The 27,890-nt window shown below is 57.2% G+C and overlaps 1 protein-coding gene across 1 annotated transcript; it reads left to right on the forward strand.

Annotated features, from left to right (window-relative positions):
- Positions 1-373: 373 nt before the first annotated feature.
- Positions 374-27,890, forward strand: LOC142076265 (antigen WC1.1-like). The gene is made up of 11 exons (XM_075138632.1): positions 374-704; positions 2,144-2,388; positions 6,531-6,834; positions 6,882-7,235; positions 7,513-7,827; positions 10,337-10,432; positions 10,838-10,921; positions 11,118-11,270; positions 11,499-11,522; positions 12,180-12,240; positions 27,539-27,890. Exons 1-11 carry the CDS (start codon positions 374-376, stop codon positions 27,888-27,890), a joined length of 2,319 nt encoding a protein of 772 aa, XP_074994733.1.

Raw genomic sequence — 27,890 nt, forward strand, 5'->3', positions numbered from 1 at the left:
GATGGTGCGGGGGCAGGTGGTTTGCATGGGAAGCCGTCCTGGGTACACGGGGCTGTTCAGGGGAAGAGGGGTGGGCTGGGGAAGAGCGGGTGCCCTGTGCAGGGCTGGGCACAGTGTGGAGGTGTGCGTGGGCAGGGGGTAGGTGGCCGTTGGGGTGGGCAAAGGTGCTTTCTGTGGTGGGATGGCGAATGACCCAGCAGGGCCAGAACTGCACATCCCCAGCCTTGCGCAGCGTGTGGGGATAGAAGGGACCCCCGTACTGCACTGGGGACAGTCTGGAGGGGAGAGGGCCCCCACCCTGGTATCTCAGACATGGCCAGGGCGTTCCCTCAGACCTGCAGAGCTGGGCCTTGGCACTCTCCTGACTGGTCCCATGTTGGTGTTTGAAGGTGCTGCAGAGGTGAGGCTGGTGGATGGCGGCAGGCGCTGTGCTGGGAGAGTGGAGGTGAAACACAGGGGCAAGTGGGGGACCGTGTGTGGTGACTACTGGAGCATGAACGATGCGGCAGTGGTTTGTAAGCAGCTGGGCTGTGGGTCTGCTGTTGGAGCTCCTCAGTACGGACACTTTGGACCAGGATCTGGCCCCATTTGGATGGATGATGTTGGCTGTAAAGGCACCGAATCTGCCCTGTCTGACTGCCCACATAGAGGATGGGGTAAACATAACTGTGGTCGTAGACGTGACGCTGGAGTGACATGTTCAGGTAAGAGAACAACCTGTTGCTCACCTTTGGGGATGTGACGGGGAAGGGACCTTGGCTGTGCCCTCAGGGAGCAACAAATGAGCACCGGAACATTGCCCAATGTGGCCGGGCACACGGCCGAGCTGGGGCTGTCATTGCTGGTGTTCCCAGTCCCTGGGAAAGCCCAGAGGGAGCCCACCCCAGGGTGAACTAACCCTGCCATAGTGTCTCAGCCCCTCTTCAGTCAGTGTCTTGGGCTGCAGATGGATCCTCCATCCCTGCCCCGGGGTGTCCACTGATCTCCACTGATCTCTACCCATTCTGCCAGTTCCAGCCAACAATGCTGAGGGTCCCTGTGCTGGAGAAACCAGGGGGGACTTGCATGGCACTCCACCCCTTGGAGGAATGGCATGAGATGCTGGTCTCCCTGGGTCATTCCCCTTCACAGGCATGAGTACCTCAGCTGAATCCAAAGGGCTTTTCAGAGGGCGTGAGCACTGGGCCCTGGGAGAGGAACAGGGTGGCACAGAGCCCTTGGCTGCCTGTCCCCAGGGCTCGGCTGTGTGGTCCAGGACTGCGAGGCTTAGGAGCTTGGCAGCTGCTTGACTCTGGCTGCTCCCTTCTGCATCACCACGTGCCCAGGCTGGTCCTGGGACATCCCTGGGGCTGTGACAGTCCCACGGGGACACGGCCCCATGCAGGCAGCGCTGACCTGCTGCCCAACCTCTCCTGCCTTCCCATGGTTCCACACAAAACAGAGGCTTTGGCAGCACTTACTGACTCTCATCTGTGCCTGCCGTTACCCTCTGAGCCAGTGTGAGCCGAGGGGGCATGCAGGTCTCCTGCCCCTCTGCCTGGCCGTTGGCTTGGGACCTGTGCACCTCCAGGCAGAGCACTGTGTGCCTGGCTGAGGACGTGCCCTCCGAGCAGGCATCGGAGAGGTCTGGGCAGGCACCAGCCATGGGAACAGCTGCACCATTTCTGTGCTCTGTGACATCTGCCCCTAACAGGCACCTCCCAACACCCAGAACAGCCCTGGGAGCAGGGTGCATTTCTGGCTGCATCAGGGTGATGGTCCTGCCTGGTCCCAAGCTCTGCAGAGGCTGAGCAGGCTGCAGCAGTCATTACCATCTGGGCCAGTTCTCCCAGACCTGAACTGCGCACCCCACTGCAGTGCTGGGGGGACCACGCCGGGCAGCACAGGGCACCTTGTGCCGCAGCAGATTGTCTGAGCGGTGCCTGGTGCTGAGACAGACACAGACCCTCTAGTGCTGTGATGGTGTAGAGAAGGGGTGCTGCGGGGCCTGGACGTGTTTGTGTCACCAACACTCCCCCAACAGCTTCCTCTGGGATGCGCAATGGGGGCGATTGGGTCACGGCTTGCTTGGAGGTGATGCAGGATGTGGTCATGTATCTGTCAGAGGGCTCTGGGAACTCCCGGTTGTTTTGGTTTTTTCCAGGATTTGTCCGGCTGGTGGAAGGGAAGAACCGCTGCTCAGGACGTGTGGAGGTCCATGACAGGGACCAGTGGAAAACTGTCTGTGACTCCCACTTTGGCCCCAAAGCTGCTGTTGTGGTCTGCAGGGAGTTGCAGTGCGGTGTGGCCCTGCCTGTGGCTGGGCCAGCTCCCTTTGAAGAAGGGGTGGGTCCCATCTGGGCCGGAGAGCTGCAGTGTGTGGGGAATGAATCCCTCCTCGCCTCCTGCCCCAGGGGGTCTCCCAGGGACCAGCCCTGCACCCACATGAACAGCGCTGTTGTCACCTGCACACGTAAGGACTCAGGGTGGGGTGCTGAACACTGGGGTGAGCTCCAGCTTGAGGGGGGGCAGGTTGTGCCTGTGGAGACAAGGGAACTGGGGGGTGTGTTCCCACAGGCTGGCAGAGAGGTGACCTTCTGGGGGATCCCAGACAAGGGCACGGCTGGGCTGATGCCCAAGGACAAGGAGGGGCCATGTGTTGGGAGGGCTCACTGGGACCATCATGTTGCACCCCAGGGGACACAGAAAGGCCTGAGGGTGGAGGATGTCCTGGCAGGTGCCCAGGACAGGCTGTGGTCCAGGGGAGCTCGGGGCCCTGGGCAGAAGCAGCAGTGTGTGCTTGGGGGAGTCCTGGTGGGGGCAGGTCTCTTCTCGGGGTGCTGGCTGGGGAGGAGTGGGTGCCCTGGGTGGGCATGGGCTGGGGGCAGGTTGCAGGGGGTCGTTGGGGTGGAAGGAAGGCTGGGGTGCCAAAGTCTGTGGGGCCACGAATGAGCCAGCAGGGCTGGAGCTGGGCATCCCCAGCCTTGCACAGCCCATGGAGATAGAAAGGACCCCTGCACTACCCTGGGGACAGCCTGGAGGAGAGGGGGCTCCCACCCTGGCACCTCTGACTCCACCCCGGCAGGGGTTCCCCCAGCCCCACAGTGCTGGGGGGCTCAGCGCTGTCCTGAGTGGTCCTGTGTCAGTGTTTGAAGGTGCTGTGGAGGTGAGGCTGGTGGATGGCGGCAGGCACTGTGCTGGGAGAGTGGAGGTGAAACAACAGGGCCAGTGGGGGACCGTGTGCGGTGACTACTGGAGCATGAACGATGCGGCAGTGGTTTGTAAGCAGCTGGACTGTGGGTCTGCTGTTGGAGCTCCTCGGTACGGACACTTTGGGCAAGGATCTGGCCCCATTTGGATGGATGATGTTGGCTGTAAAGGCACCGAATCTGCCCTGTCTGACTGCCCACACAGCGGATGGGGTGAACATAACTGCGTTCATGCGCGTGATGCTGGAGTGATGTGTTCAGGTAAGGGCAGAGCCTATTCCCCACCTCTGGGGCTGGGACGGGTGAAGAGACCTGGCTTGTCCTCAGGGAGCAACGAGTGGGCACCGGAGCATTGTTCAATGTGGCCGGTCGCACTGCCGAGCTGGGACTGTCATTGCTGGTGTCCCCGGTCCCTCGGGAAAGCCCAGTGGGAACCTGCCCAAGGGTGCCCTTACCCTGCCTGGCCCCTGCACTGGCTCAGATTAATCCCCCACCCTGCCCTGCATTGTCTGTTGATTCCCATCTTTCTCCTCCTGTTCACCCAGGACCTGTCTGGCAGTGCCAAGGGCCAGGTCCCCCCATGCAGAGGCACCAAGAGTGACTCCTGTGGCCACCCACAGTACCGGGGAGGGGCGTGAGATGGCTAGCTACTGTGGGGTTGTGCTCCCTGGCAGACACAAGTCCCTTGGCTGAATCAAAGGGGTTGCTTGGAGAGGAGGAGCGCTTGGCCTGGTCTGAGGAGCGGGGTGGCATGTGGCACCTTTCCCAGGGTCACCCCATGAGAGCCTGCCCGTGGGGACATGGCCCCGTCCAGGAGGGCTGACCTGCTGCCCAGCCTCTCATGTCTGTCCCAGCCCCTGGCTGCCTTGCACTTTTGGGTTTGCCAGCATTTACTGGCACTCCCCTGTGCCTGCCCTTGCACTGGGAGCTCGTGTAAGCCCAGGGTTGCTCTCTGTCCACTCTCCTGGCCTCCGCCTGGCTGTTGTCCAGGGACATGAGCATCCAGCAGCGCACTCTGGCCATGGCTGAGGACCTTTTTGCTGGGCAGGTGCCGGAGCAGGGGCTGGCACAGACACCGACCGCAGGTGCAACCTCACTCTACTTTTGCCCTGTGCCATGTCCCATCTACCAGCAGTGCCCCACAGCCCAAGACCCCCCTGGGAACAGGGCACGTTTCTGGTGGCACCAAGAGGTTCCTCATGCCTGGCCCTGAGCTCCATGGGGCAGAGCAAGCTGCAGCAGGCAACAGCGCCTGGGCTCATTTCCCTGGAGCCCAAGTGCTCTGGGAGCTGCAGTGCCCAGGGACCAGTGCCGGGCAGCCCAAGGCCTGTGGGGCAGCAGCAGTTTGTCTGAGCCGTGCCTGTGGCAGTGGGTTTGGGAGAGAAGCAAGCCCACAAGTGCTGGGCTGATTTCTGAGGAGCGGCAGGCGGGCCCTGCTCTGTTTGTGCCATCAGCACCCCCTGAGAGCCGCTGGGGTGGTCGTGGGGCTTTTTGCCTTTGGCCACCTTGGACGTGGGATGTGGTCAGGGGACTGCCAGAGGGCTGTGGGACCTCCCAGGGGTCTTTGGTTGCTCCGGGATCTGGCTGGTTGGTCAGAGGGAATAGCCCCTGCTAAGGACATATAGTGATCCATGACGGGGACCCTTGGAAAACTGTCTGTGACTCACACCTTGGTCGCAAAGGTGCCACCATGGTCTGCAGCGTCTGCTGTGTGTCTGCAATAGACACATGCCCTTGAGTGCTGTGATGGTGTAGAGAAAGGGTGCTGGGGGACCTGGACGTGTTTTTGTCACCAACAGTCCCCCAACAGCTTCCTCTGTGATGCGCAATGGGTAAATTGGTCACAGCTTGCTTGGAGGTGATGTGGGAAAGTGGGCATTTAACTGCCAGAAAGCTCTCAGTTGTTTTGGTTTCTCCAGGATTTGTCCGGCTGGTGGAAGGGAAGAGCCACTGCTCAGGACGTGTGGAGGTCCATGACGGGGACCAGTGGAAAACTGTCTGTGATTCCCACTTTGGTGCCAAAGCTGCTGGTGTGGTCTGCAGGGAGTTGCAGTGCGGTGTGGCCCTGCCTGTGGCTGGGCCAGCTCCCTTTGAAGAAGGGGTGGGTCCCATCTGGGCCGGAGAGCTGCAGTGTGTGGGGAATGAATCCCTCCTCGCCTCCTGCCCCAGGGGGTCCCCCAGGGACCAGCCCTGCACCCACATGAACAGCGCTGTTGTCACCTGCACACGTAAGGACTCAGGGTGGGGTGCTGAACCCCAGGGTGGGAAACAGAGCAAGGACCGTGCTGGGCCGGGCACGAGGACAGAAGGGGTGATGGGTTGTCTGCAGCATGAAAAGAGGGCAGAAGGAGAAGAAAGGCATGCTGTCCCGCTGGCCGCTCCGCCAGCTACCGAGGGTACAAGAGCACCGGTCCACCCTCAGTTCTCCTCCTCTGTCCCCAGAGTACAGAGGGTTCAGGCTGGTGAACGGCAGCACGGCGTGTGCGGGGAGAGTGGAGGTCCAGGTGTTGGGGACCTGGGGCACCCTCTGTGCCTCCCGCTGGCATCTCTCGGATGCCCACGTTCTCTGTAGTCAACTCAACTGCGGGTTTGCTGAGTCCATTCCTGGAGGAGGACATTTTGGGAGAGGAACCGGACCTGTCTGGAGAGACTCATTCCACTGTGACGGGACTGAAGCCCACCTGGGACAGTGCCCAGTGATCACCCTGGGGGCCTCACCCTGCTCCCATGGGAACAACGCCGCTGTCATGTGCTCAGGTGAGTGCCGGGAAAATGCTGCATGAACTCCATTTGCCCTTTGTGTGCGACATGGCCACCCAAAGCAGGGCTCCCAGAGCAGCCCCAGGCTGAATTTCTCCCTGGAGAAACCCTTGCTTCCCCAGGAGCCTTCTGGAGGGCTTTGCCTGCTCAGACTGACTGCTCTACTGCGGGAGAGCTGAGGGCTGAATGGAAGCAGGCATCTGCCCCCAGGGCAGCGCCACTGCCAGGCCTGGCCTCCTGGCTTTTCCTACTGTGGGATGAATCCAGGTCGGGGCTGCGGGGCTCTGCTCCACCCCCTGGCTGCAGACAACCACATCCCACCTCCACAGAGCGCCCTGCAGAGCTTCATCCCACCACCCAGGCAGGAGCTCCTGGGTGCCCCCAGCAGCAGCAGAGCTGGGTGTGAGCTGCAGAGTGGGCCCATGCTTTGCCCTCACTTCTCGTCGGCCCAAGGCTCAATCTTGTCCTGTTTGGTCGGAGAATTCCCCCTCACCCTGCTCCTGAAGGGTGCTGTGCTCCCCAGTGCCGCCAATGGCCGTGGCATCTCTGCTCTCCGCAGGGTCAGCCAGCTTTGCATCCCTGCGGCTGGTGGGTGGAGGGAGCCGGTGCGACGGGCGAGTGGAGATCTTCCAGCGCGGGACTTGGGGCAGAGTCCTGGATGACCAGTGGGATGTGCAGGAGGCCAACGTGGTGTGCCGGCAGCTGCAGTGCGGACAGGCAGAGACAGCCTACAACCCCCCAAAGCCTGAGCGAGGGACAGGCCCCGTAGGGCTGCGAGGGGTCCGGTGCGCAGGGCATGAGACCAACCTGAGCCTCTGCAACACCTCCCTGCCCGAGAGTGCGCTGGCAGCAGGGGTTGCGGAGGACGTGGGAGTCATTTGCGGGGGTGAGCGGCACTGCCCGGGCCCCCCAGATGATGGGGTGGGTGGGCAGCCAGCCCCTGGCAGCAACTGGGGTTTCTCCCCACTGCAGGGAGCCAGCAGGTCCGGCTGGTGAACGGGGCCGGGCGCTGCGCCGGGAGAGTGGAGATCTACTACCAGGGCAGCTGGGGGACTGTCTGCGATGATGGCTGGGACCTCTCTGATGCTGCCGTCGTTTGCCAGCAGCTGGGCTGTGGAGGGGCGGTGGAGGCGGCCGGCTCCGCTCGGTTCGGGGAAGGCTCTGGGCAGATCTGGATGGGTGCCGTGAATTGCTCCAGGGCCGAAGTTGCTCTCTGGGACTGCCCTGCCGGGCCCTGGGGGCAGCACGACTGTGGGCACAAAGAGGACGCGGGAGTCATCTGCTCAGGTCTGTGCTGGGTGGTGTGGTGGGAGCCTGGTTCCCGGGGAGGCCAGGACGTGGGGAGAGCCGCGCATGGCCAAGGCTGTCCCTGGCTGCCTCTAAGCTCCTGCCCGAGCCTGTCCTGCGGACCCTCAGTCCCCCTCAGGGACCTCCCTCTGCCCCTGGGTGCAAGGGGGACGTGCTGGCCGTGCCCCTGCCTGGCTGAGGGCCCGGCGAGCGCAGAGGCGTCCCCTCTCCCACAGCCCCAGACCAGCCTCTTCCCCCTTGCTGCCTTTCCTCCCAGAGTTCATGGCCCTCAGGCTGGAGAACAGCGATGGCTGCTCCGGGCGCCTGCAGGTTTTCTACAACGGGACGTGGGGGAGCATTTGCTCCAACTTGATGACTCCCGATACGGTGTCGCTGGCATGCAAGGAGCTGGGCTGCGGGGACGGAGGATCCCTGGAAACACGCCTGCCCTATGGCAAGGTGTCTGGCCCTGCGTGGCTGGATAATGTGCAGTGTGGGGAGAAAACCAGCTCCTTCTGGCAGTGTCCCTCCACTCCCTGGCACCCGCAGTCATGCGAAGACCTGCGAGACGAGATCCACATCACCTGCAAAGGTAACTCTGAGCCACTCGGGCACCAGTGTCACCCCAGCTCCTGCTCCCCGCTGCCACAAAGGCAGAGAAAGAGCTTGGAGGGGCTTTTCCTTTCCATGTCACCCCGGTGGCACAAATGTGACCACAGCCACACACATCCAGCAGCAGTTGCCACCCAGGTTGCCAGCAGCGCCTGGCGGAGGCAGAGGCATCCCCAGGTGAGGTCTCAGAAGAGACCAGACAGGGCTCAGAAGAGCCTCCCCTCCACAGACACACTACTGCTGCTCTGTGAACCAGGGACCTTTAGGGGCTGAGCAATCAGGGTCCCCCCAGGCCTGCGCATGCCCGCTGAATGACCGGGGTTCAGTTGCTGCCGTGACAAAGATGGTACGGGGAGGCACAAGCAGAGCTCAGCCTCGCTCTCTTCTGCACCATCCCCCAACCAGCCCCTTCACTACAGTGTTTCTCTCTTCAGGGGGACGCCCAGAAATGTCCCCGGCCCCATTGGCCCCGTGCCCCAACTCCACGAGCTGCACAGGTATTGAGCTGCTCCTCTGTGCACCCTTCTTGTCTGGCAGGGCTCTGCGGGCTGTCTCAGTGCCTTGGGAGGTCTTTGCTTTCTCCAGACAGGGAGAAGATTCGCGCCATGGGAGGTGAGGATGGGTGCTCAGGCAGAGTGGAGGTCTGGCACCGTGGCTCCTGGGGGACGGTGTGCGACGACTCCTGGGACATGCGGGATGCCGAGGTGGCATGCAGGCAGCTGGGCTGTGGCCCCGCGCTGTCTGCCCTGAAGGAGGCTGCATTTGGGATGGGGCAAGGCCCCATCTGGCTGGAGCAGGTGGAGTGCCAGGGGACGGAGCCGTCCCTGCAGGACTGCTGGGCCCGGCCCGGGGATGGCGGTGCTTGCCGGCATAAGGAAGACGCGGCCGTACGCTGCTCAGGTGAGCGGCAGGGCTGGGACCCCTTGCTCGGGTATTTGGCAGGGAGCTGGGGAAGGCCTTTCGCCCGCTTGGTCCTGGCATGGCCCCTGACCTGCCAAGAGCACGAAGGTTCCTGCAGAGTGCAGGAGCCTGGTGCCAGGTGGGGAGCAGCCGTGGTGGGACTGGGTGTCCTCCGGCCACTGCCCATGGGGCCCTGCAGCCCCAGGGCTATGCCCTGGGCTGCCTGTGCCATCCTGCCTGCTGCCCAGAGCAGCGGCGCTGCACCCTGTCCCGGCCTCCCTTTCTAGCACTACCGGAGGGGCAATTTGGGTGGGATGTGCCAGGGACATCTACAGACACACACACAGTGTGTTGGGGAGGAGGCTCCCCGGTACCCACACCCCCACCCTCTCAGCCCAGCTCTCCTTTTCCTCCTCTGCAGCTACACCCAGGACAACAGCATCCCCACCCCGAGCAGGTAATTTGTCCTCCCGCTGGGACTGGGTATCCCCGGGGCCAGGCTGTGCCCCACAGCTGGATGGAAGGGGCTCCTTGCTGGGGTGTGAAACTCCCAGGAGGAGGCACTGGGGTGGTGGGGGGGGTTGGGGAGGGTTTTAGTTTGCTCAGCAGGGTGGAAGCTTCCCCATCACTCAGCCCTGGGGCTCTGCACCCCCTGCTGCCGTGTGTGATGGGAGTCAGGAGTGGGGCTGCCCCCAGCTCTCCAGGCCTGGTGCTGCCCCTTCCATGTTCTCGCCCATGCAGATCCCACCCGGGGCCGTTTGAGCAGCAGCGGGAGAGTCTCAGTGCCCGTCATCATCTGCATCATCCTGGGGGCCCTCCTCTGCCTGCTCCTGGCCTTCCTGGCCGGGCAAGTGCTCCGTGCCAGGGCTGGGCGCAGAGGTGGGTCCTTCCACAGCGGTGCCAGGGGGAGAAGCCTGCTGGAAGGGCTGTGGGGTGCTGCGGGCTGTCAGGCACAGGCAGGGCTGGGGGGATGAGGCTGTGTGCTGCCATCTGCCTCATGCACCACCCCACTGACTGCCTGGCTGTGGGGCACGAGCAGCAAGGGGTGGAGAGAGCCCGGAGGCGGGGGGAGCTCGCGATGGGGCGAGCAGGGAAATGGCAGAGTGGGGATGGCCAAGGCTGGCAGCGCTCTGGGTAGTGCTGGAGGGGGCTCTGGGGCAAGGGAGAGAACAGGAGGAGCGTGAGGCAGTAGGGTCCATCTCCGTGGTGTCAGGCCCCCAGGCTGTCCCTCTGCCCAGCCCTGCCCACCACCCGGCAGGACAGGGGCCCTGCTATAGACCCGTGGGGCAGATAGGGGGCAGCTCCAGGTGGAGAGGAGACATGGGAGCTGCTCCGGGGTCAGACAAGGGAGGCAGGACCCAGGGGCCAGAGGGGCATGAGCGCTGTCTCCGAAAGGATGATGCAAGGGTGACGCTGCCCCAGATAATCTCCACAGCAACGTTGCCCTCACGGGGGATGTGCCTGGACGGCACATTTGGGCTGTGCTGTCGGACCAGTCCTGGGCTGGCCAAAGGAACAGGTTTGGGGGAGCACAGTGGGGTCCCATCCCCCTCTGCCTTTCCCTGGGCCAGCCCTGTCTCTGTCCACAGGCTCCAGGAGAGCTCAGGAGCTCTTCCCCGAGGCCGTGTATGAGGAGATCAGTTACAGCCCAGCGTGGGAGAAGCAGGAAAGGTTTGGTCGCTCAGGTGGGTAGGGGTCCTCCCCAAGCGGGAGGCACATCTGCAGGACCCTTTCCCCTGGCCCCAACCAGAGCTGATCCCCTGAAGCCCCCCAGCCCATGGTTCCTGCAGCGCTGGGGCCATGTGGTCTGTGGGGAGAGCATCGGGAGAGGAGCTTCCCCCAACCAGCTGGACAGCCCCTCTCTTCCTGCCCCTGCACCCAATGTGGCACCCGAGGAGCGAGGGAAGGGGCTGTCCTAGGGCAGCTCTGGGAGCAGCTTTGAGACAGTGTTTGTCCCAGGGGAGCAGGGTCAATTCCCAGCCTTCCTCCCCATGCAGCCCCAGCTCTGTGGGTCCCCCTTCCCCCGCAGTGCTGACCATGCGGCAGGGCAGTGGGGCTCACTCCCTGACCCCCGCTGTGCATCTCTCCAGACTCCTATTCAGAGGAATCCCCGAGCCAGCTGCAGCCCTACCCTGGGAACACCGAGGAGGAGGATGGTCTGGGATCAGCACCAGGTAACGGAGGCAGGAAGGGGTTGATCTCCCTGCAGACATGTGATAGACAGGAGTGTCACTGAGCGTCACCGTCAGAGATGGGGAGGACATGGTGCTGCCAACAGCAGTGTCTCAGCCCTCTGTCCCTGCTCGTCCTCCCCTCCTCTGCTCTGCAGGACCTATCTTCTCACTGTCACCAGCTCCCCTCTCCTTTCAGATGTTCTTGTCCTGCCCGGAGGTGACCCAGCAGATGGCTATGATGATGCCAGGGAGGTTTCTGACCCTGGCGATGATGCTGCCCCTGGGCAGGGAGCTTGGGAAATGCCCAGGGCACCAGAGGAGGGAGCAGGGCCCAAGGATGCACTGGGAGGTGAGAGGGAAAGAGAGCGCTGGTGGTTCCTGGGGTGCCGTCCCTGGTGCCACCCAAGTCTCTACTGTACTGACACCCAAACCCCCTGGGAAGGGGGAAGCTGAGCCAGGAGTTTTCCTTGGAGGGACTGGGCGTGGGAGAAGGAGCTGAATGTGGTGAGGAGCAGGGAGGAAGGTGATGTACAGACCCCATGGGACGAACTGCAATGTCCTGCCTTGCTGCTTGCAGGGGGTAGCCTGTGCTCCCGGAGAAGTGATGGGGTCCCTGGAGCTGAAGGAGACACCTCATCCCTGACCCTGGGGAGCATGGGCTATGACGATGCTGAAGAGGTGTCTCTGGCACATCCCCGTGAGGACACAAAGGCTGTGACACCAGAGCTTGCTACGCAACCGTCCCTGAGCCCCAGGCCAGCAGAGCCCATCTCTGCTGTGCCGCTGGGTGCCGCCAGGAGGGAGGAGAGGTCTGTGCAGCTGGGAGAGCTGTGAGCTGTGAAACATCTCCCTGTGCCATGGGCAGCAGAAACCGCCTGGCGTTTCCTCTATCTTTATTCCCATTTTTACACGGTGCATCCATATTTGTTCCTATGAAAAGTCTGTGAGGGCTTTGACCCAGAGCTGGTGCTGGCGGGCCCAGGTGTCGGGTTGTCTCCCTGAGTCTGATCAGGGGGCGCAGAGAAAAAGGACACGGTGGTAGGGAAGGGGCGCGTCTCAGGGACAGCAGGCTTGGGGTCAGGCTGTGGGGCTGCGAGAGCCCATGGTCCCTGGGGAATAATCCTGCTGACAGAGGCATTTCCATCCTGCTGCCCACAGCCAGTTTCTAGTCCAAGTGTCTCTCTGATGGTCCCGTGATGCACTCCAGCGGGAGCACCCATTTCCTCACCCTTGGCTTTCCAGCTCCTCTTTCCCCCAGGCCCTGTCCGGGCCATGCTGGTCCCACAGTGCAGAGGCCATAACAGAGCTGCCGTGTCAGGGTAAGCCCTGGGCTATGGCCCCACACAAGTGAGCCCGAAGGTGGCCGCAGTGCCCTGAACACCCCAGCCAGCCCCAGGGGACATCACGGCCCATGGATTACCTCCCACAACAGTTAATCATAGAATCATAGAATCATAGAATCATACAGGTTGGAAAAGACCTCTAAGATCATCGTGTCCAACCGTCAACCCAACACCACCATGCCCTCTACACCATGTCCCTAAGGGCCTCATCTACACGTCTTTTAAATACCTCCAGGGATGGTGACTCCACCACTTCCCTGGGCAGCCTGTTCCAAGGCCTGACCACTCTTTCAGTTAAGAAATTTCTCCTAATGTTCAATCTAAACCTCCCTTGGTGCAATTTGAGGTCATTTCCTCTTGTCCTATCGCTGTTACTTGGGAGAAGAGACCAACCCCCACCTCGCTACAACCTCCTTTCAGGTAGTTGTAGAGCGCCATGAGGTCTCCCCTCAGCCTCCTCTTCTCCAGACTGAACAACCCCAGTTCCCTCAGCCACTCCTCATCAGACTTGTGCTCCAGGCCCTTCACCAGCTTCGTTGCCCTCCTCTGGACACGCTCCAGCACCTCCATGTCCTTCTTGTGGTGAGGGGCCCAAAACTGAACCCAGGATTCGAGGTGCGGCCTCACCAGTGCCGAGTACAGGGGCACGATCACCTCCCTGCTCCTGCTGGCCACACCAGTTCTGATACAGGCCAGGATGCCGTGGGCCTTCTTGGCCACCTGAGCACACTGCCGGCTCATGTTCAGCCGGCTGTCAATCAGCACCCCCAGGTCCTTTTCCTCTGGGCAGCTTTCCAGCCACTCTTCCCCAAGCCTGTAGCGTTGCCTGGGGTTGTTGTGGCCCAAGTGCAGGACCCGGCACTTGGCCTTGTTGAACCTCATACAGTTGGCCTCAGGTATCGACCCAGCCTGTCCAGGTCCCTCTGCAGAGTCTTCCTACCCTCCAGCAGATCAACACTCCCGCCCAACTTGGTGTCATCTGCAAACTTATAGAGGGAGCACTCGATCCCCTCGTCCAGATCGTTGATAAAGATATTGAACAGGACCAGTCCCAGTACTGAGCCCTGGGGAACACCGCTCGTGACCGGCCGCCAACTGGATTTAACTCCATTGACCACAGCTCTCTGGGCTCGGCCGTCCAGCCAGTTTTTTACCCAGCGAAGAGTGCACCTGTCTAGGCCGTGAGCCGCCAGCTTCTCTAGGAGAATGCTGTGGGAGACAGTGTCAAAGGCCTTACTGAAGTCCAAGTAGACCACATCCACTACCTTTCCCTCATCCATTAGGCGGGTCACCTGGTCATAAAAGGAGATCAGGTTGGTCAAGCAGGACCTGCCTTCCATGAACCTGTGCTGCCTGGCCCTGATCCCCTGGTTGTCCCACACATGGCTCGTGAGTGCCCTCAAAAACAACCGCTCCATGATCTTCCCCGGCACCGAGGTCAGGCTGACCGGCCTGTAGTTCTCTGGATCCTCCTTCCGGCCCTTCTTGTAGATGGGCGTCACATTGGCGAGCCTCCAGTCGTCCGGGACCTCCCCAGTTAACCAGGACTGCTGGTTAATGATGGAGAGCGGCTCGGCAAGCTCCTCCGCCAGCTCCCTCAGTACCCTTGGGTGGATCCCATCCGGCCCCATAGACTTGTGAACGTCCAGGTGGCGTAGCAGGTCGTTAACTGCTTCCTCTTGAATTATGGGGGGTTCATCCTGCTTGCCATCCCTGTCTTCCAGCTCAGGGGGCTGAGTACCCTGAGGATAACTGCTCTGACTATTAAAGACTGAGGCAAAGAAGGCATCGAGTACCTCAGCCTTATCCTCGTCCTTGGTGGCAACGTTCCCCCCCACATCCAATAGAGGATGGAGATTCTCCTTGGCTCTCCTTTTGTCATTAATATACTTGTAAAAGCATTTTTTGTTGTCTCTCACGACAGTGGCCATGTTGAGTTCTAGCTGGGCTTTTGCCTTTCTAATTTCCTCTCTGCACGACCTAACGAGATCCCTGTACTCTTCTTGAGTTGCCTGCCCCTTCTTCCAAAGGTGGTAAACTCTCCTTTTTTCCTGAGTCCCAGCCAGAGCTCCCTGTTCAGCCAGGCCGGTCGTCTTCCCCGCCCGTTCTTCTTGCGGCACGTGGGACAGCCCGCTCCTGCGCCTTTAAGACTTCCTTCCTGAAGAACGTCCAGCCTTCCTGGACCCCTTTGCCCTTCAGGACTGCCTCCCAAGGGACCCTCTCGACCAGTGTCCTAGGCATGCCAAAGTCCGCCCTCCAGAAGTCCATGGTAGCGGTTTTGCTGGCCCCCCTCCTTACTTCACCAAGTATCGAGAATTCTACCATTTCATGGTCGCTAAGCCCAAGCCGGCCTCCGACCACCACATCTCCCACCAGTCCTTCTCTGTTTGTGAACAGCAGGTCAAGCGAGGCACCTCCCCTGGTAGGCTCGCTTACCAGCTGCGTCAGGAAGTTATCTTCCACACACTCCAGGAACCTCCTCGACTGTTTCCTCTCTGCCGTGTGGTATTTCCAGCAGACGTCCGGAAAGTTGAAGTCCCCCACGAGAACAAGGGCTAGGGACTGGGAGACTTCTGCGAGCCTCTGGTAGAATATTTTGTCTGCCTCCTCGTCCTGGCTAGGTGGTCTATAACAGACTCCCAGCAGGACATCTGCCTTGTTGGCCTTCTCCTTCATCCTTACCCACAAGCAGTCGACCTCATTGTCACTACCATTGAGCTCTAGGCAGTCGAAGCACTCCCTAACACACAGGGCTACCCCACCGCCTCTCCTTCCTCGCCTGTCCCTTCTGAAGAACTTATAGCCATCCATTGCAGCACTCCAGTCGTGAGACTCATCCCACCGTGTTTCCGTGATGGCGACTAAGTCATAGCTACCCCGCTGCACAATGGCTTCCAGCTCCTCCTGTTTGCCGCCCATGCTGCGTGCATTGGTGTAGATGCACTTGAGCTGGGCTGCCGATTTCTCCCCCGACATTGGCATGCGGTCCCTAGGCTCTTCTCTAGTGAGCCTGGTTTTATCCCCTTCCCCCTTCGAATCTAGTTTAAAGCCCTCTCGATGAGCCCGGCCAACTCACACGCGAGAATCCTTTTCCCCCTGTGAGACAGCTGAACTCCGTCCGTCGCCAGCAGCCCCGGTGCTGTGTAAACCTCCCCGTGGTCAAAGAAGCCAAAATTCTGCCGATGGCACCAGCCCCTGAGCCACGTGTTGATCCGATGAGTTTTCCTGTTCCTGTCAGTATTCCTCCCTGCCACCGAAGGGATCGAGGAAAACACCACCTGTGCTCCCGATCCTCCCACCAGTCGCCCCAGTGCCCTGAAGTCCCTTTTGATCACTTTGGGACTTCTCTCTGCACCCTCCTCACTGCCAGCCTGTATAACCAGTAGCGGGTAGTGATCGGAGGCCTGCATGAGACTAGGGAGTTTCCTAGTAATGTCCTTCACCCGGGCCCCGGGGAGGCAGCAGACTTCCCTGTGGGATGGGTCTGGCCGGCAAATTGGGCCCTCCGTCCCCCTCAGAAGGGAATCACCTACGACAATTACCCTCCTTTTTTTCTTAGCGGAGGCAGTCGTAATGCGTGGGGCTGACTGCCTCGCCTCAGGCAACCCCCTGGATGGGCCTTCATCTGCGTCCTCGTTTGTCTGGCCCTCAAGTTCCAGGGCCCCATATCTGTTCTATAAGGGCAACTGGGAAGGTTGAGGTGAGGGAGGCCGGGCGGGGGTTCGCCTGGCGCCCCGAGCAGGGACCTGTGTCCATTCCCCCCAGTCTCCTGGGTCCCCTCCCTCTGCCTGGTGGCAAGAGGGCAGGGGATCCTCCGCTTCTTGTGGAGCCTCCATGTGCTGTCCTTGCCTCAGGGACGGCAGGGTGCGGCTCCACCAATCCATCTCCCTCTCACACTCCCTGATACTCCTTAACCTCTCCACTCCTCCTTCAGCTCTGCCACCAGGCTGAGCAGATCATCCACCTGGTCACAGCGCACACAGGCGTCGTCTCTGCTGCCCTCCTGTACCAGGGACAGGCTCAGGCACTCCCTGCAGCCGGAGACCGGGACAGATGTGTGTTTGCGTGGGGGCTCGGGCTGGGTCGCCACGTTTCTCCTGGCGATGGCTTTCGGCCGAGTGGATACCATGGCCAGGTCCTCTTCTGGGAGGGCGATGACCACGAGTTGAGCTAGCCTCTGGAGCCTGGAGGGGGGCTGCGCCCTGCCCGCTCGCCTTCCCCGCACGCCCTGCCGGCGCGAACTGCCGCCCAAACTGCCGCGCCACGCCCTGCTGACGCACCACGCCCTGTTTGCCCACCCTGTTCACTGAGCTCCGGGTCGCTCGCACATCCTCCGCGCTGCTCTTGTATCCAAGGGGGTTTGGCCGCCGTCCCGCCTGTCCCCGCCCGCGCTGAGTCAGAGCCGCCGCTCGTCAGGAGCTCGCTCCTCCGGCTCGGGGGAGGGGGGGTGCTGGGGCTCCCTCTCGCTCCCTGCGCTTTTGCCTTCGCGGTTTTTGCTGCGGTTTTGCCGCTTTAGGAAGGGTTCCCTGGCGCGATCCTCCGCTCCAGAGCCCTTCGCCTTGGTGGCGAAGTTGTAGTGAATGGGGCTACATCTGGCTGGTGACCGGTCACCAGCGGTGTTCCTCAGGGCTCAATTCTAGGGCCAGTTCTGTTCAATATTTTTATCAATGATCTGGATGCAGGAGTTGAATGCACCATTAGCAAGTTTGCTGATGATGTCAAACTGGGAGGTGCGTTGACTCTCTTGAGGGACAAGATGTCTTGCAGAGGGATCTAGATAGGTTGGAGCATTGGGCAATGATTAATGGGATGAAATTTAACAAGTCCAAATGCCGGATTCTGCACCTGAGACGGAATAACGCCAGGCAAAGTATAAATTGGGAAAGGAGTGGCTGGAGAGCAGCCCTGCAGGAAGGGATCTGGGGGTGCTGGTCGACAGCAGGCTCAACAGGAGTCAGCAGTGTGCCCTGGCAGCCCAGAGGGCAAACTGCACCCTGGGGTGCATTAAACACAGTAGAACCAGCCAGTCAAGAGGTGATCCTACCGCTGTATTTAGTGCTGGTGCGGCCTCACCTTGAGCACTGTGTGCAGTTCTGGGCCCCACAATTTAAGAAGGATCTGAAGGTACCTGAATGCGTCCAGAAGAGGGCAACAAAGCTGGTGAAAGGGCTGGAAGGAATGTCCTATGAGGAGCGGCTGAGGACTCTGGGTCTGCCTAGTTTGGAGAAAAGGAGGCTGAGGGGCAACTTTACTTTTCTTTGCTTGCAAACAGAAGAATCCTTCTGTGCCTGTGCACAGCCAGTTCTCCAAGGAGAGCTGGTGGGAGATGGTGCAAAGGAGCTGTAACATTCAGCTGCAGACTTCAGTGGAGAAGTCTGATGTAAGGCAAAGTGATGTAAATCCCTGGTGGCCAATGACAGAAATGGTGGGGTCTGGGAGGTGAGGAGCAAGGTTGTCCATACAGTGTCAGACTCAAGAGACTGATTTTCCTAGCTGTCCAGACCTTCTGAGGAGACACTCTGGATCAATATCAATTGGAGAATGCCGCTATTAGCTCTTCTCTAAACTGAAAAGTAATAAAATATAACCTTTAAAATAAAAAATGTTTTTTATTAGGTGCACTTTGAAATCTTCCTCTGTAACTACACTATGAAACGACTCCAATTAGCTGTACAAGCCTTGGAGACTTGAATAAAATTACAGGAAGAGACATGGCTTGTTAGGGCTTTCTGTATTTTAATGACCCCCACGTGGTATTTGGGGCTGTCCATGAACCACAGACACTGAGAGAAGACTGAACAAATTGCTCAAGAAGTCAAAGTGAGAAACAAAACTCAAAGTACCTTGAAGCATTAGTTGGCCCCACTGAGGACCATCACTGACAAAGCCTCCCCATGGACTCGTTAGAGCAGATAATTGGAGGCTGTGATTGCAGGTAGGCAAAGGCACTGAGCAGGTGGCTGTAATGCTGAGAAAACCCTTGGTTTCTTTTATGAAGCAGAAAGGCCAAGCCCTGACCCCAGACCCTGGGAAGGCAGATCCTGTCCCTCGTTAGACCAGGGTTCTTCCCGGGGCAGTGGGGTGTGAGGGTGAGGAATGCCAAGTGTAGAAAAACTGTGCAACCCTTCCCGGCCTCTCCAAGAAGGGGTGAAGAAGAAACAAAGTCCAGCACCTCAAAATAAAGTTTCTCCTGGTAGGCTTTGGTGGCAGAGGCAGCTGCCATAGCCAAGGGGACAAAGACCTTGGTTCCCTTGGGCCTTTCAACCTTGCCAGAACCCGTGGCCATCTCTACTGCAGGCTGTCCTACACTGTCCATGCCTGCACCTCTTTCCCTTCAGGCTGCAAACACCCATCTTGCTTTCCCATCTAGCTCTCACCCTGGAATTTCTCTACCTTCACTAATGTGTCTCCACCTTCGCTGGTTGTACCTTGAAATACAAAACCATGTGATGATCCAGACTCCCTCTGGGTGACCTCTTGCACCACAACATGACCCTTTGATTAACATTTCTTTTTCCTCACCTCCAGTCTGAACCTTCCAAGCTGCAATCTGTGGAGGTTTTCTTCTCTTCCCACTACAAAGAAAAGCTCCATCATCTCTGAAACCACCCTTCAAGCAGTTGCCGGCTACTCCTGTTGTGCCCTGAGCCTCCACTTCACCAGTCTAAAGAATTCCAGGATCCTCAGCCTCTCTACACAGGCTCCAAACTTCCTCCTGGCAGATCTCCTCTGGAGCCTCTACAGTTCCTCCCCATTCCTCCAGACCAGGGAGCCCCAAAGCCAGACACCAATAATCCAGATGTGGCCACACCAGTGCTGAGACAAGGGGAATGATAACTCTGTTGTCTGGGTGGCCACGCACCCCATAATGCAGCCCCATAGCAGCTGGCCTTATGCATGGTGAGCGTGCACCACTGGCTCATATGGCATCCCTCCTAATGCCCAGGCCCTTCTCCTCAGGGTAAGTCCTGAGCTGTTCAGGTCCCAACCTGCCCTCTTGTATGGGGTTACTCTGCCCCCAGTAAAGGACTGACCACTTCTACTTGTAAAACCTCATGAGGTTTCTATTGCCAAATCCCAGAGTTTTTCAAGGTGCCCCAGGAGTGAAGCACCATTGGACCAGCTTTTAATATGTGCATGCAGATGGCTCATGCTGACATGGGGTGCCTCTGACAAGATAACAGCATGAGAAATTGCAGGACGCTGCACTCATTCAATGATATTGCTGGCCAAGGTCGGAATTTCTATGGTGACAAGCTCAGAAACACCAAATGAGCATACAAAGGAAGTAAAACAAGGGCCAGGGAGAAAAGGGAAAACACAGGTGGGCTGTTTGCCTGGGAGCATACAAGGATGGTCAAGGGGAAGAAACTGTGGGCAGGGAAAAAAGGGAAAAAGAAAAGAAAAGGTGGAGAATAGGCATTAATCAGGGCTGCTTTGGGGGACCTGCCAAGCAGCCCTGCATCTGAGCAACAATGCCTGGAGTGGGACAAGAAAGCCACCGATCATCTGACCAAACTTTCTGTTTGGCTTCAATGGTCACCGGGAACCTGCATGAATTCCCTTCCATCATGAAGGCAAGATCCATGGTGGATGGAAATGCAGAATCCTTCATGCTGGAAGGGAGGTCAGGAGGTCTCTAGGCCAACCTCCTGCTCAAAGCAGGGTCAGCTATGGAGTCAGAGCAGGCTGCTCAGGGCTTTATTCGTCTTGGGCTTGAAAAGCTCCAGGGATGGAGATGACACAAGCTCGCTAGGAAATCTGCTCCAGTGCTTGACTGTCTTGATGGGGAGAAAGTTTTTCCTCACTTGTTTCAGCCCGCTGGCCCTCATCCTCTCATCGTGCACAGCAGGGAAGAGCCTGCCTGCATTTTCTTGCTGATACCCAAGAAGATATGGGAAGGTTGTTAACAGGTCTCCCCAAAGCCTTGTCCTCTCCTGGCTTTACACCTTTGCAGTAAAGACGGCCAACGGCATCCTGGGCTGCGTTAGGAAGAGCACTGCCAGAGGGTTGGTGGAGGTGATCCCTCCTCTCTACTCAGCCCTGCTACAATTTGTCTTGCTCACTTCCCTCGCTGTTTTCTACTCTACCACCTTCTCCCATACTTCAGCCAAAGTCACCCTCCACATCTTCCACCAGTCCTGCCTTGTCTTTTTGTTAAAAACAAGTCCAGGAGAGCATGCCCCCCATGAAAGGTCAGGGATCACCTTCTACCTTCCCTTCAACCCAGGCCCTCAAGTAAAGGTCCATGGTCTTCAAATTTTTCAGTGATCACCAGGGCCTAAAACTGTGTCCGTTCCTCTATTTGTCTAAAGGAGATGTCATCCTCCTTCTAACCTTCACCAGGAGGTTCGGTGATCCTGACCATTGTGCATGGAGGAGTTAGCGATCCATGTAACAGTAAACCTAGGCCTGTGCTGTGCTGGACTGTGCTCCGTGGACAGCTTGGCCTTCAGGCCGTGCTGTGCTGAGTCTATCCCTGGCTTGCAGGATGAGCTTGATCGTAACAGAGAAGTCTGCAGGAAGCTACTGGCGCTTAGGCCAACCGCATGTCCCTACCTTTCTCTGAAACTGTAGTTACAAATTCCCAAGTGCACATCTCATCCTAAACCAGTAGAAATTATGACTAGAATTTTTCCCAGTAAGAAAACACTTAAAGAGCTCGCAGGACCAAAATGGGATAACCCTGCCGTGGGTGGGATCTGCACATCTTGCTGCACCACATCTCTTGCCATGCTGTCAACTCAGTGTTCCCAGCATCTGAAGGAACGTAATATAGCCTACGCAATTGTCTCTTTGTGGATGGTGTTGGCTCTAACAAATGGCATTTTAAATGAGACTTCACAGAGTCTGAGTGCCTTTCTTACTGGGGTCATAACAAACTGGTCTGCTGACTGCCAGTCACCCAAGGAGATTGGAGTCTCCAATGACCTCACACTTGCATTCATGGCCATGTGCCTCCTACTGGCCTATGAGCTTCTCAGACATAATTAATGTCATAATGATAGCCCAACTCATCAGCCTTCTTGTGGCCTATCAACTGACCAGACGGAAGTAACCTCACCATGATCTTCCAAGCCACGTGCCTACTGCTGGTCTTTCAGTTTCTCGGGTGGACATGACTAAGCCATCATGTACTCAGGTGAAAGGGACATGACAAACCATATCCAAGCCCTCTTCCTGGATGGGTCTACCAGGTACTTAGGGAAAGGGATTCTCACAATCAACATACCTCTCGCCTGTCAAAGATACTGGCAGATGTGAGCCTAAGAGCACATATCTCAGCCATGAGTCAAGGGCTGACCTATCAGCTGCTTCAGAAAGAAGTGATCTCACAGGCCCTTTCCCAGCCCTGTTCCTGCTGCTGGCCTTTCAACTCCAGAGACAGAAGTGGCTCACAGCCGCCTTCACAGCCCACGTGCCTCCTGCTGGGCCTTAAGATCCTGAGGCACAGCTGACTTATCATAGCATTCCCACCCATCTCCTCCTTGTGGCCTATGAGCTGATCAGATACAGGTCACCTCACTTTCCTCTTCCAATGCCATGCAACTGCTCCAGGATCTCACGATCCCTGCCCTGGCCAAGCCGCTTAAGTTAGGGTTGGGGAGGGGACAAAGATGAGCAGGTTCGAGCACAGGAAAGAGGGCTTCAGGGATTAGGTGTTCAGGTTAGGGTTTGGGGATTAGAGCTTGCCTTTCAGGGTCAGGGATTAGGCAGAGGCTTAGCAGAAAGATCTGGTGTTCTGCTTAGGGTGTCTGGTTAGTGTTTAGGATATGGGCTAAGTCTATGGGTTAGGGTTTTTTTAAGGGCTGGGGTGAGGGCTAGGATTAAGGCCAACATTTTAATGCTAGGAAAATGGGCTAGGGATTAAGGTGAGAGATAAGGCCAGAGTAAGGCTAGGCAGTTAGGAGTTTGGGTTTGGCTTAGAAGTAAGGTTTGAGGTTAGGGATTACGGTAGTGGATTCCTGTTGGGGTGAGGAGTAACATCTAGTGGTAGGGTTAGGGTGTAAGGTTACTGGATAGAAAAAGGGTAAGGGCCTATCATGAATGTTTTCACAGTCAGCGTGGCAGAGGCATCAACATTACCCGAATCCCTTTTTACCTTATCAAAATCTTTATCTCTGTTGGCAAAGCCCCTCTTCCCTCCCCCAAATCTCCCATCTCTCTCATCCAGGCTCCTCCTGGCCTCCCCAAATGTGTCATCTTGTTGGGGGCAGCTTTGTGATGACCTTCATGACCTCTGAGTATCTGCCCCACCGCTGCTGGCAAGTCATTTCCTGAGAGGTTAAGAAAAGTCGCTTGCTGAGCCTGGAGAAGAGATGGCTTTAGAGAGGAGGGAAATACTAGCAGAGAAGGGGCAGGAGGCTGTCAACGAGATTGAACCACCAGGGTCCTCACAGTGGTGCCAAGGAAGAGGATGAGAGCAGCGGGCAGAACTTGAGAGAAGAGAGGTTCAGACTGGAGAGAAGGAAAATATTTTTCCCCACTAAGACAATTAAGCATTGGAAGAGGTTACCCAGGGATGCTGATCAGTTTCCATCCTTGGAGGTTTGCAAAACTTGATGGATAAAGGCCTGAGCAACTTGGTTTGACCTCAGAACTGACCCTGCTTTGAGTGGAGGTTTGACCTCTGGAGGTCTCTTCCAACCTGAATTATCCTTTCATCTTCTGACATGTATCTCTGGGACTATTCTGATGCTCCTGGGTCTTTGAGAGGGCCAAGAGAGCTGGGGAGATGTGACACAGGGCTTTGATTTGATTCTCAGCTTTTCCCAAAGGGCAACTGGAAGCCAGAGATACGCTGTGAGAGCTGAGCTGCACTGGCTTCCCCTGCATGAGGGTCTCCCATGTACCAGCACTCCCGAAACAAGGAGTGCGTGTGTTGAGCTGTGATGCACACACCTTTGTGTTGGTGTGGTGGTGCATTCCCATCCACGCCTTTTCCCTGGGCCGCTTGTTGATCTCAGAAATTCGCGTGAAACCTCGGCCTTGGTGCACTGAGTCTGGCGGTTGAGCGCTCCTTGACCATATCAGAAACTCTGCACGGCTGAGGCTGGGAACATACTCCCCCTGCCTGGCCCAGGTGCCATCTTATCTGAGTTGTAGCTCAGTTGTAAAAACACTTAAACCTTCAGAATTTTAGTCGCTACCGCCTTGGACTGTGGCCAGGATGGAAATTTACAGATGACTAAAGTCAATCATCTTGCGCACCTATAGATGGTCCTAAGTGGGACCCTTTGAGCTCTCCTGGACCGCAGCGGGCTGTGCTCAGAATCTCCCTCTGAGATGAATGCTCCTCAGAGTTTGCAAACTCTCGAGTTTGTGATATTCGGAGGACTGTCACCGGCTGGCACGGGACCTGGGCTGCAATGCTCCTCAAGGCTCAACCCTTCTCCCGTTGAGAAATGCCAAGACATTTTATGTGAGCATTTCACTGAACTCGAGGGGGATTTTTAACAGGTGTATCTTTGTATATTTGTCCATCTTTGCATCTGTCTGCGTGTGTGTGTGTATTGATGGAAGTACCTGCTAGCAAATAGAGTCTGCTAAAATCTTATGATCTTTCTGAAGGTTGTGAATGAACCTTAGACTGCTGCTAAACACATAATCTTTAGACATAGACCATTGACCAAGTCTGGGACTAGGGGTAGGTCCAGCCGGGTCTACTCTGAAGCTCGTCACTCAACGGGAGGGTCTCCCTTAACCTTTTTTTTTTCTCGGCCTCTGTATAAATCGTCCCAACTCAGTTTTAACATGATACCCTGGCTTTGGCTGGGATAGAGTTAATTTTCTTGCTAATAGCTGGTAAAGTGCTGTGTTTTGGCTTTAGTATGAGAATAATGTTGATAACACGCTGAGATTTAGTTGTTGCTAAGTAGTGTTTACCCTAGCCAAGGACTTCTCAGTTCCCCATGCTCTTTTCCTTTGTGTGCTTCATGCGTGTAGTGAGTGATAGAGTGAACCTTGCCATCGAACTCTGTTAGGTCGTGCTTTTATAAATTTCTGTTAAAATCATTTTCTGCTAATAACTTCGACAGTGATTCTTTGAGCAGCCTCTAAACCACTCATTTGCGACCGTTGGCCATTACATTAAAATGATTGTGGTATTCATAAGAAATGAATCTTCCTGCTGAGATTCATTATCCTTAGCAGCTACAGCACAACTGTGGTGTCCACCCACAGTGCCACCTTCTCCCGCCTTTCCAGCCAGAGTAGAGGCCAAGGACATGGTATCTCATGACTTGCAAGTCCAAGAGGGCTGTGAGGAATCAACCCTATTTGTGCCACAACAGGAGTAAAGGAGGCCCTGGGCCCACCCAGGTAGCAGAGATGGACCCTAAGTGTGAGGACATCTCGGTACTTCCGCTCCCTTCAGCCCCCAACACGCAAGTCCCCTGTGCCTCAGGGAGGCCGCTCCCCACAGGGGGAGAGCCTGGCATCCGAGGGGTCTCACCCCACTCCAAGTCTCTGTGGCTGAGAGGAAATTCCTGCTGGCTCGTTCTCTTCCTTCTTCTGACCACTGGGGGAGGCTGGAGGGGTCAGCTCGGGCAGTCAGGGCTCCCTACACCTAGAAGAGTCAGTGAATATATAGTCAGCTGCAGGGAGGTGACAACGGTCTTAACCTTGGGAACTATTCTGGCATTGTGTCATGAGCTGGGATGAGTCCTGATGATTGCCCTGCCTCACCCTCCTCTCTAGAGGTTCTTGACCCAGAGTTCAAAGGATTCAGGGTTATGGAGAAAGGCAGGCCTTGCCAGAGGCGTTTACAAACTTTCCAGGAGCTCAGAAATTGCAGCCTCCTTTGAGAGTCAATGCAGTAACGCTCCCTTGCTGCAGTCCCCGGGAGACCCGAGCTGTGCCTGGGTCCTTGAAGGAATGTTGGTGCTATAAACCCCAGGAAACAGTGCAGAGCCGAGGGCATTCGGGTGCTGCTGGAGACTCACTGAGTGAGCTGTGGGGAGAAGAGGGCAAGGCCAGAGCAGGGCATTAGACCTGGGTCAGGGTTTGCAGAGAGATCACGGAAGGGAAGATGTGGTAGGGCAGAGGCAGAGAGTGAGACCCCAGGTCTTTGTTCCCAGTCAGCACAGAGGTCACCCCTTCATGCTGAGCATTGCAGGTGGGTGCTGGATGTCCTGAGTCAGGCTACTGTTGATTGTGCTTCTGGGTGTTTGTGCAGTGAAAGTTTGTGAGCGAGAGCTGAGTCTCTGTCTGCCTGTGTCCCCACCCCAGCTCCCTCCTGCCACAGATACCCCGAGCCCCAGTACCATGGAGCAGAGATGCTGGGGAGGGGCTGGTGGTGCTGGGGTGTGTTGGAGCCAGCCTGGGCACTCACCTACCTCGGCTGGGATGAGGGAAGAGTCTGGGAAGAGTGTTTAGGGCCAGGCTGCCTGAGCCCTTCTCCTCCCACAGGGCTGTGTCCTTTCTCAGCCTTCTACTTTTTTTCTCCCTCCCTCATCGCCAGAAAGGCTCAGACCCTCAGCTTTCTCCCATTGACTTTCATCCAGTGGGGAGGGCTGGCGACTTCATTCACCCTGGTCAGCTCTGCTAAAGCTGGTTGTCTTCATCTCTTCCAGAAGCAAACCATCCCAGCCCGGGAGGTGGGTTTGACAATGTTTAGAGTAACAAGTATTTCAACGAGCAAGGCTCAGGGGGCTGTTTCTCAGGCATGCATTCTCCCTGGCTGTTCACCCAGGCATGTCCTGCTCCTCTCCCACCTCAACCCCCAGGCACCCCTGGGACACTCCTCCCAGCCTGGCAGTGCTGCGCAGGGAGCCTGTGAGCACAGCTGGCCGTGCTGAGGTCCTGCCGCTGGGCTGGACGTGCAGCCCCAAAGCCCTGAGGAACCTGTGCTGAGAAGAGGACGATGGGGAGTGGATGGTCCTCCCTGTCATTTTCCTCCCTGCACAAAGTCTCTCACATGCTGCCTGGTTGATGCACAGTTACGCTTTTTCCTTCTTTTTACTGTTTCACACACAGTGAGGGGTTCAAGCATCCTCTGTCATGACCCCATTAAACAGTCCCTTCTTTGTCTGAACTGGAAACTCCTGACCTGCTCTTTGTCAATGCAAGAAATCGGCCTGCTCAGGGCAGGAATACTCTCCTCGGAAGGGCAGTGTTTCAGAGCTGAGACCACTCACCCGGCACTGTGCTCAGCCTTCTCTCATTTGGAGGAAGCACATCTGCCTTGATCGTTTCACAGAAACAATTTATTTTGAATCATGGCACTGGTTTTCCTTGGCAGAGCGCAAAGGATCTCAGTTCTAAACAGCTATTCTGGCCATGTTGGGAAAACCCCTGAGCACAGGAAAGCAGAATGTCAAAATTTCAGCAAATGCACATGATGTTTTTATTCCCGCGTGAGGAAGAGGCAGGTCCATGGTCAGAGTCAGCCCTGTGGCCAGAGGGAGTGCTCTTGGGACAAGCAGGTTTGCCCTCTTGAAGAAGGGTCCCTTCTTTTAGTTTGGAGGGAGACAAAACGGACTATGAACAAAGGCAAAGTATATGAGATTTTTGTTCGTTTGTATCTTTTTTTGGCAGCATTGTCCATCACAGCTCTTCTTCCACTTAATGCAGGAATGCATGTGTTTTGTCACAGGCCTCCTTCCTGACAACTGGGAAAACAAAAATAACCAAAGCTGTATGGAAAAAAGGGAAGAGGCCAAACTGACATCACCCACGAGTTCCTGCTGCTGGGAGTGGGGAATGTGCCCACACTCCAGACTCCACTCTTCCTCCTATCACTCATCACCTATTCCATGACCGTGGTTGGGAACATCCTCATCGTTGCGTTGGTGGTGTCAGTGTGGTGCTAATATCTTTGATGGTGATTCTTTAAGCGTCCTCTAAACCACTCATTTGCAACACAGAGTAACATCTGCACACCCCCATGTACTTGTCCTCCTCGGACACCTGCTACAGCTCCACCATCTTGCCCGGCTGCTGGCCATCTTCCTGACTGGGGACAAGGCGATGTCTGCTAATGGCTGTATGGCTCAGCTCTAGTTCTTTGGCTCTTTGCAAGTACTGAGCGTTACCTGCTGGCAGCCATGTCCTATGATGGGTACTTGGCCATACGCCAGCCCCTGCTCTATGCAAGCTTCATGACCTGGAAAGTCTGTCTTCAGCAGGTGGTTGCATCTTGGCTAGTGGGTATGCTGATGTGTGCAATAGTCACAGACTTCTTATCCCAGCTGAAGTTCTGTGGCTGCAAGGCAATTGACCACTACTCCTGAGACCTTACCCCTCTGCTGGAACTTTCCTGCTGTGACACCAGCATGGTCACACTCACGTCCTTCATCCTGTCTTTCCTGAGTGTTGTTTTCCCCTTCCTGTTCATGCTGGCCTCCTATGTATACATCATAGCTTCCATCCTGAGGATCCCATCCAGCATGGTCAGGCAGAAGGCCTTCTCCACCTGCTCTTCCCACCTCACCGTCATCACTGTTGTCTACCTGCTGCCCAGAACAGCCCCACTGAGGCAGCTCAACAAAGTGCTCTCCTTTTTCTACACTGTCCTCATGCCCCTGGTCAACCTCCTCACCTACAGCCTGAGAAACAGGGAGGTCAGGGAAGCCCTGAGGAAAGGGCTCAGGAAAGCCAAGGCCTGCACCCAGGGCGCACAATAA

This window comes from Calonectris borealis, unplaced genomic scaffold (genome assembly GCF_964195595.1).
Source record: "Calonectris borealis unplaced genomic scaffold, bCalBor7.hap1.2 HAP1_SCAFFOLD_40, whole genome shotgun sequence".
Lineage (NCBI taxonomy): Eukaryota > Metazoa > Chordata > Aves > Procellariiformes > Procellariidae > Calonectris > Calonectris borealis.

Coding starts and splice junctions, on each gene's coding strand:
- LOC142076265 (XM_075138632.1), top strand. CDS start 374: ATGTTGGTGTTTGAAGGTGCTGCAGAGGTGAGGCTGGTGGATGGCGGC. Junction 2,389..6,530: donor AATCCCTCCTCGCCTCCTGC/CCCAGGGGGTCT, acceptor TTTGCATCCCTG/CGGCTGGTGGGTGGAGGGAG. Junction 7,828..10,336: donor GATCCACATCACCTGCAAAG/GTAACTCTGAGC, acceptor CTCTGTCCACAG/GCTCCAGGAGAGCTCAGGAG.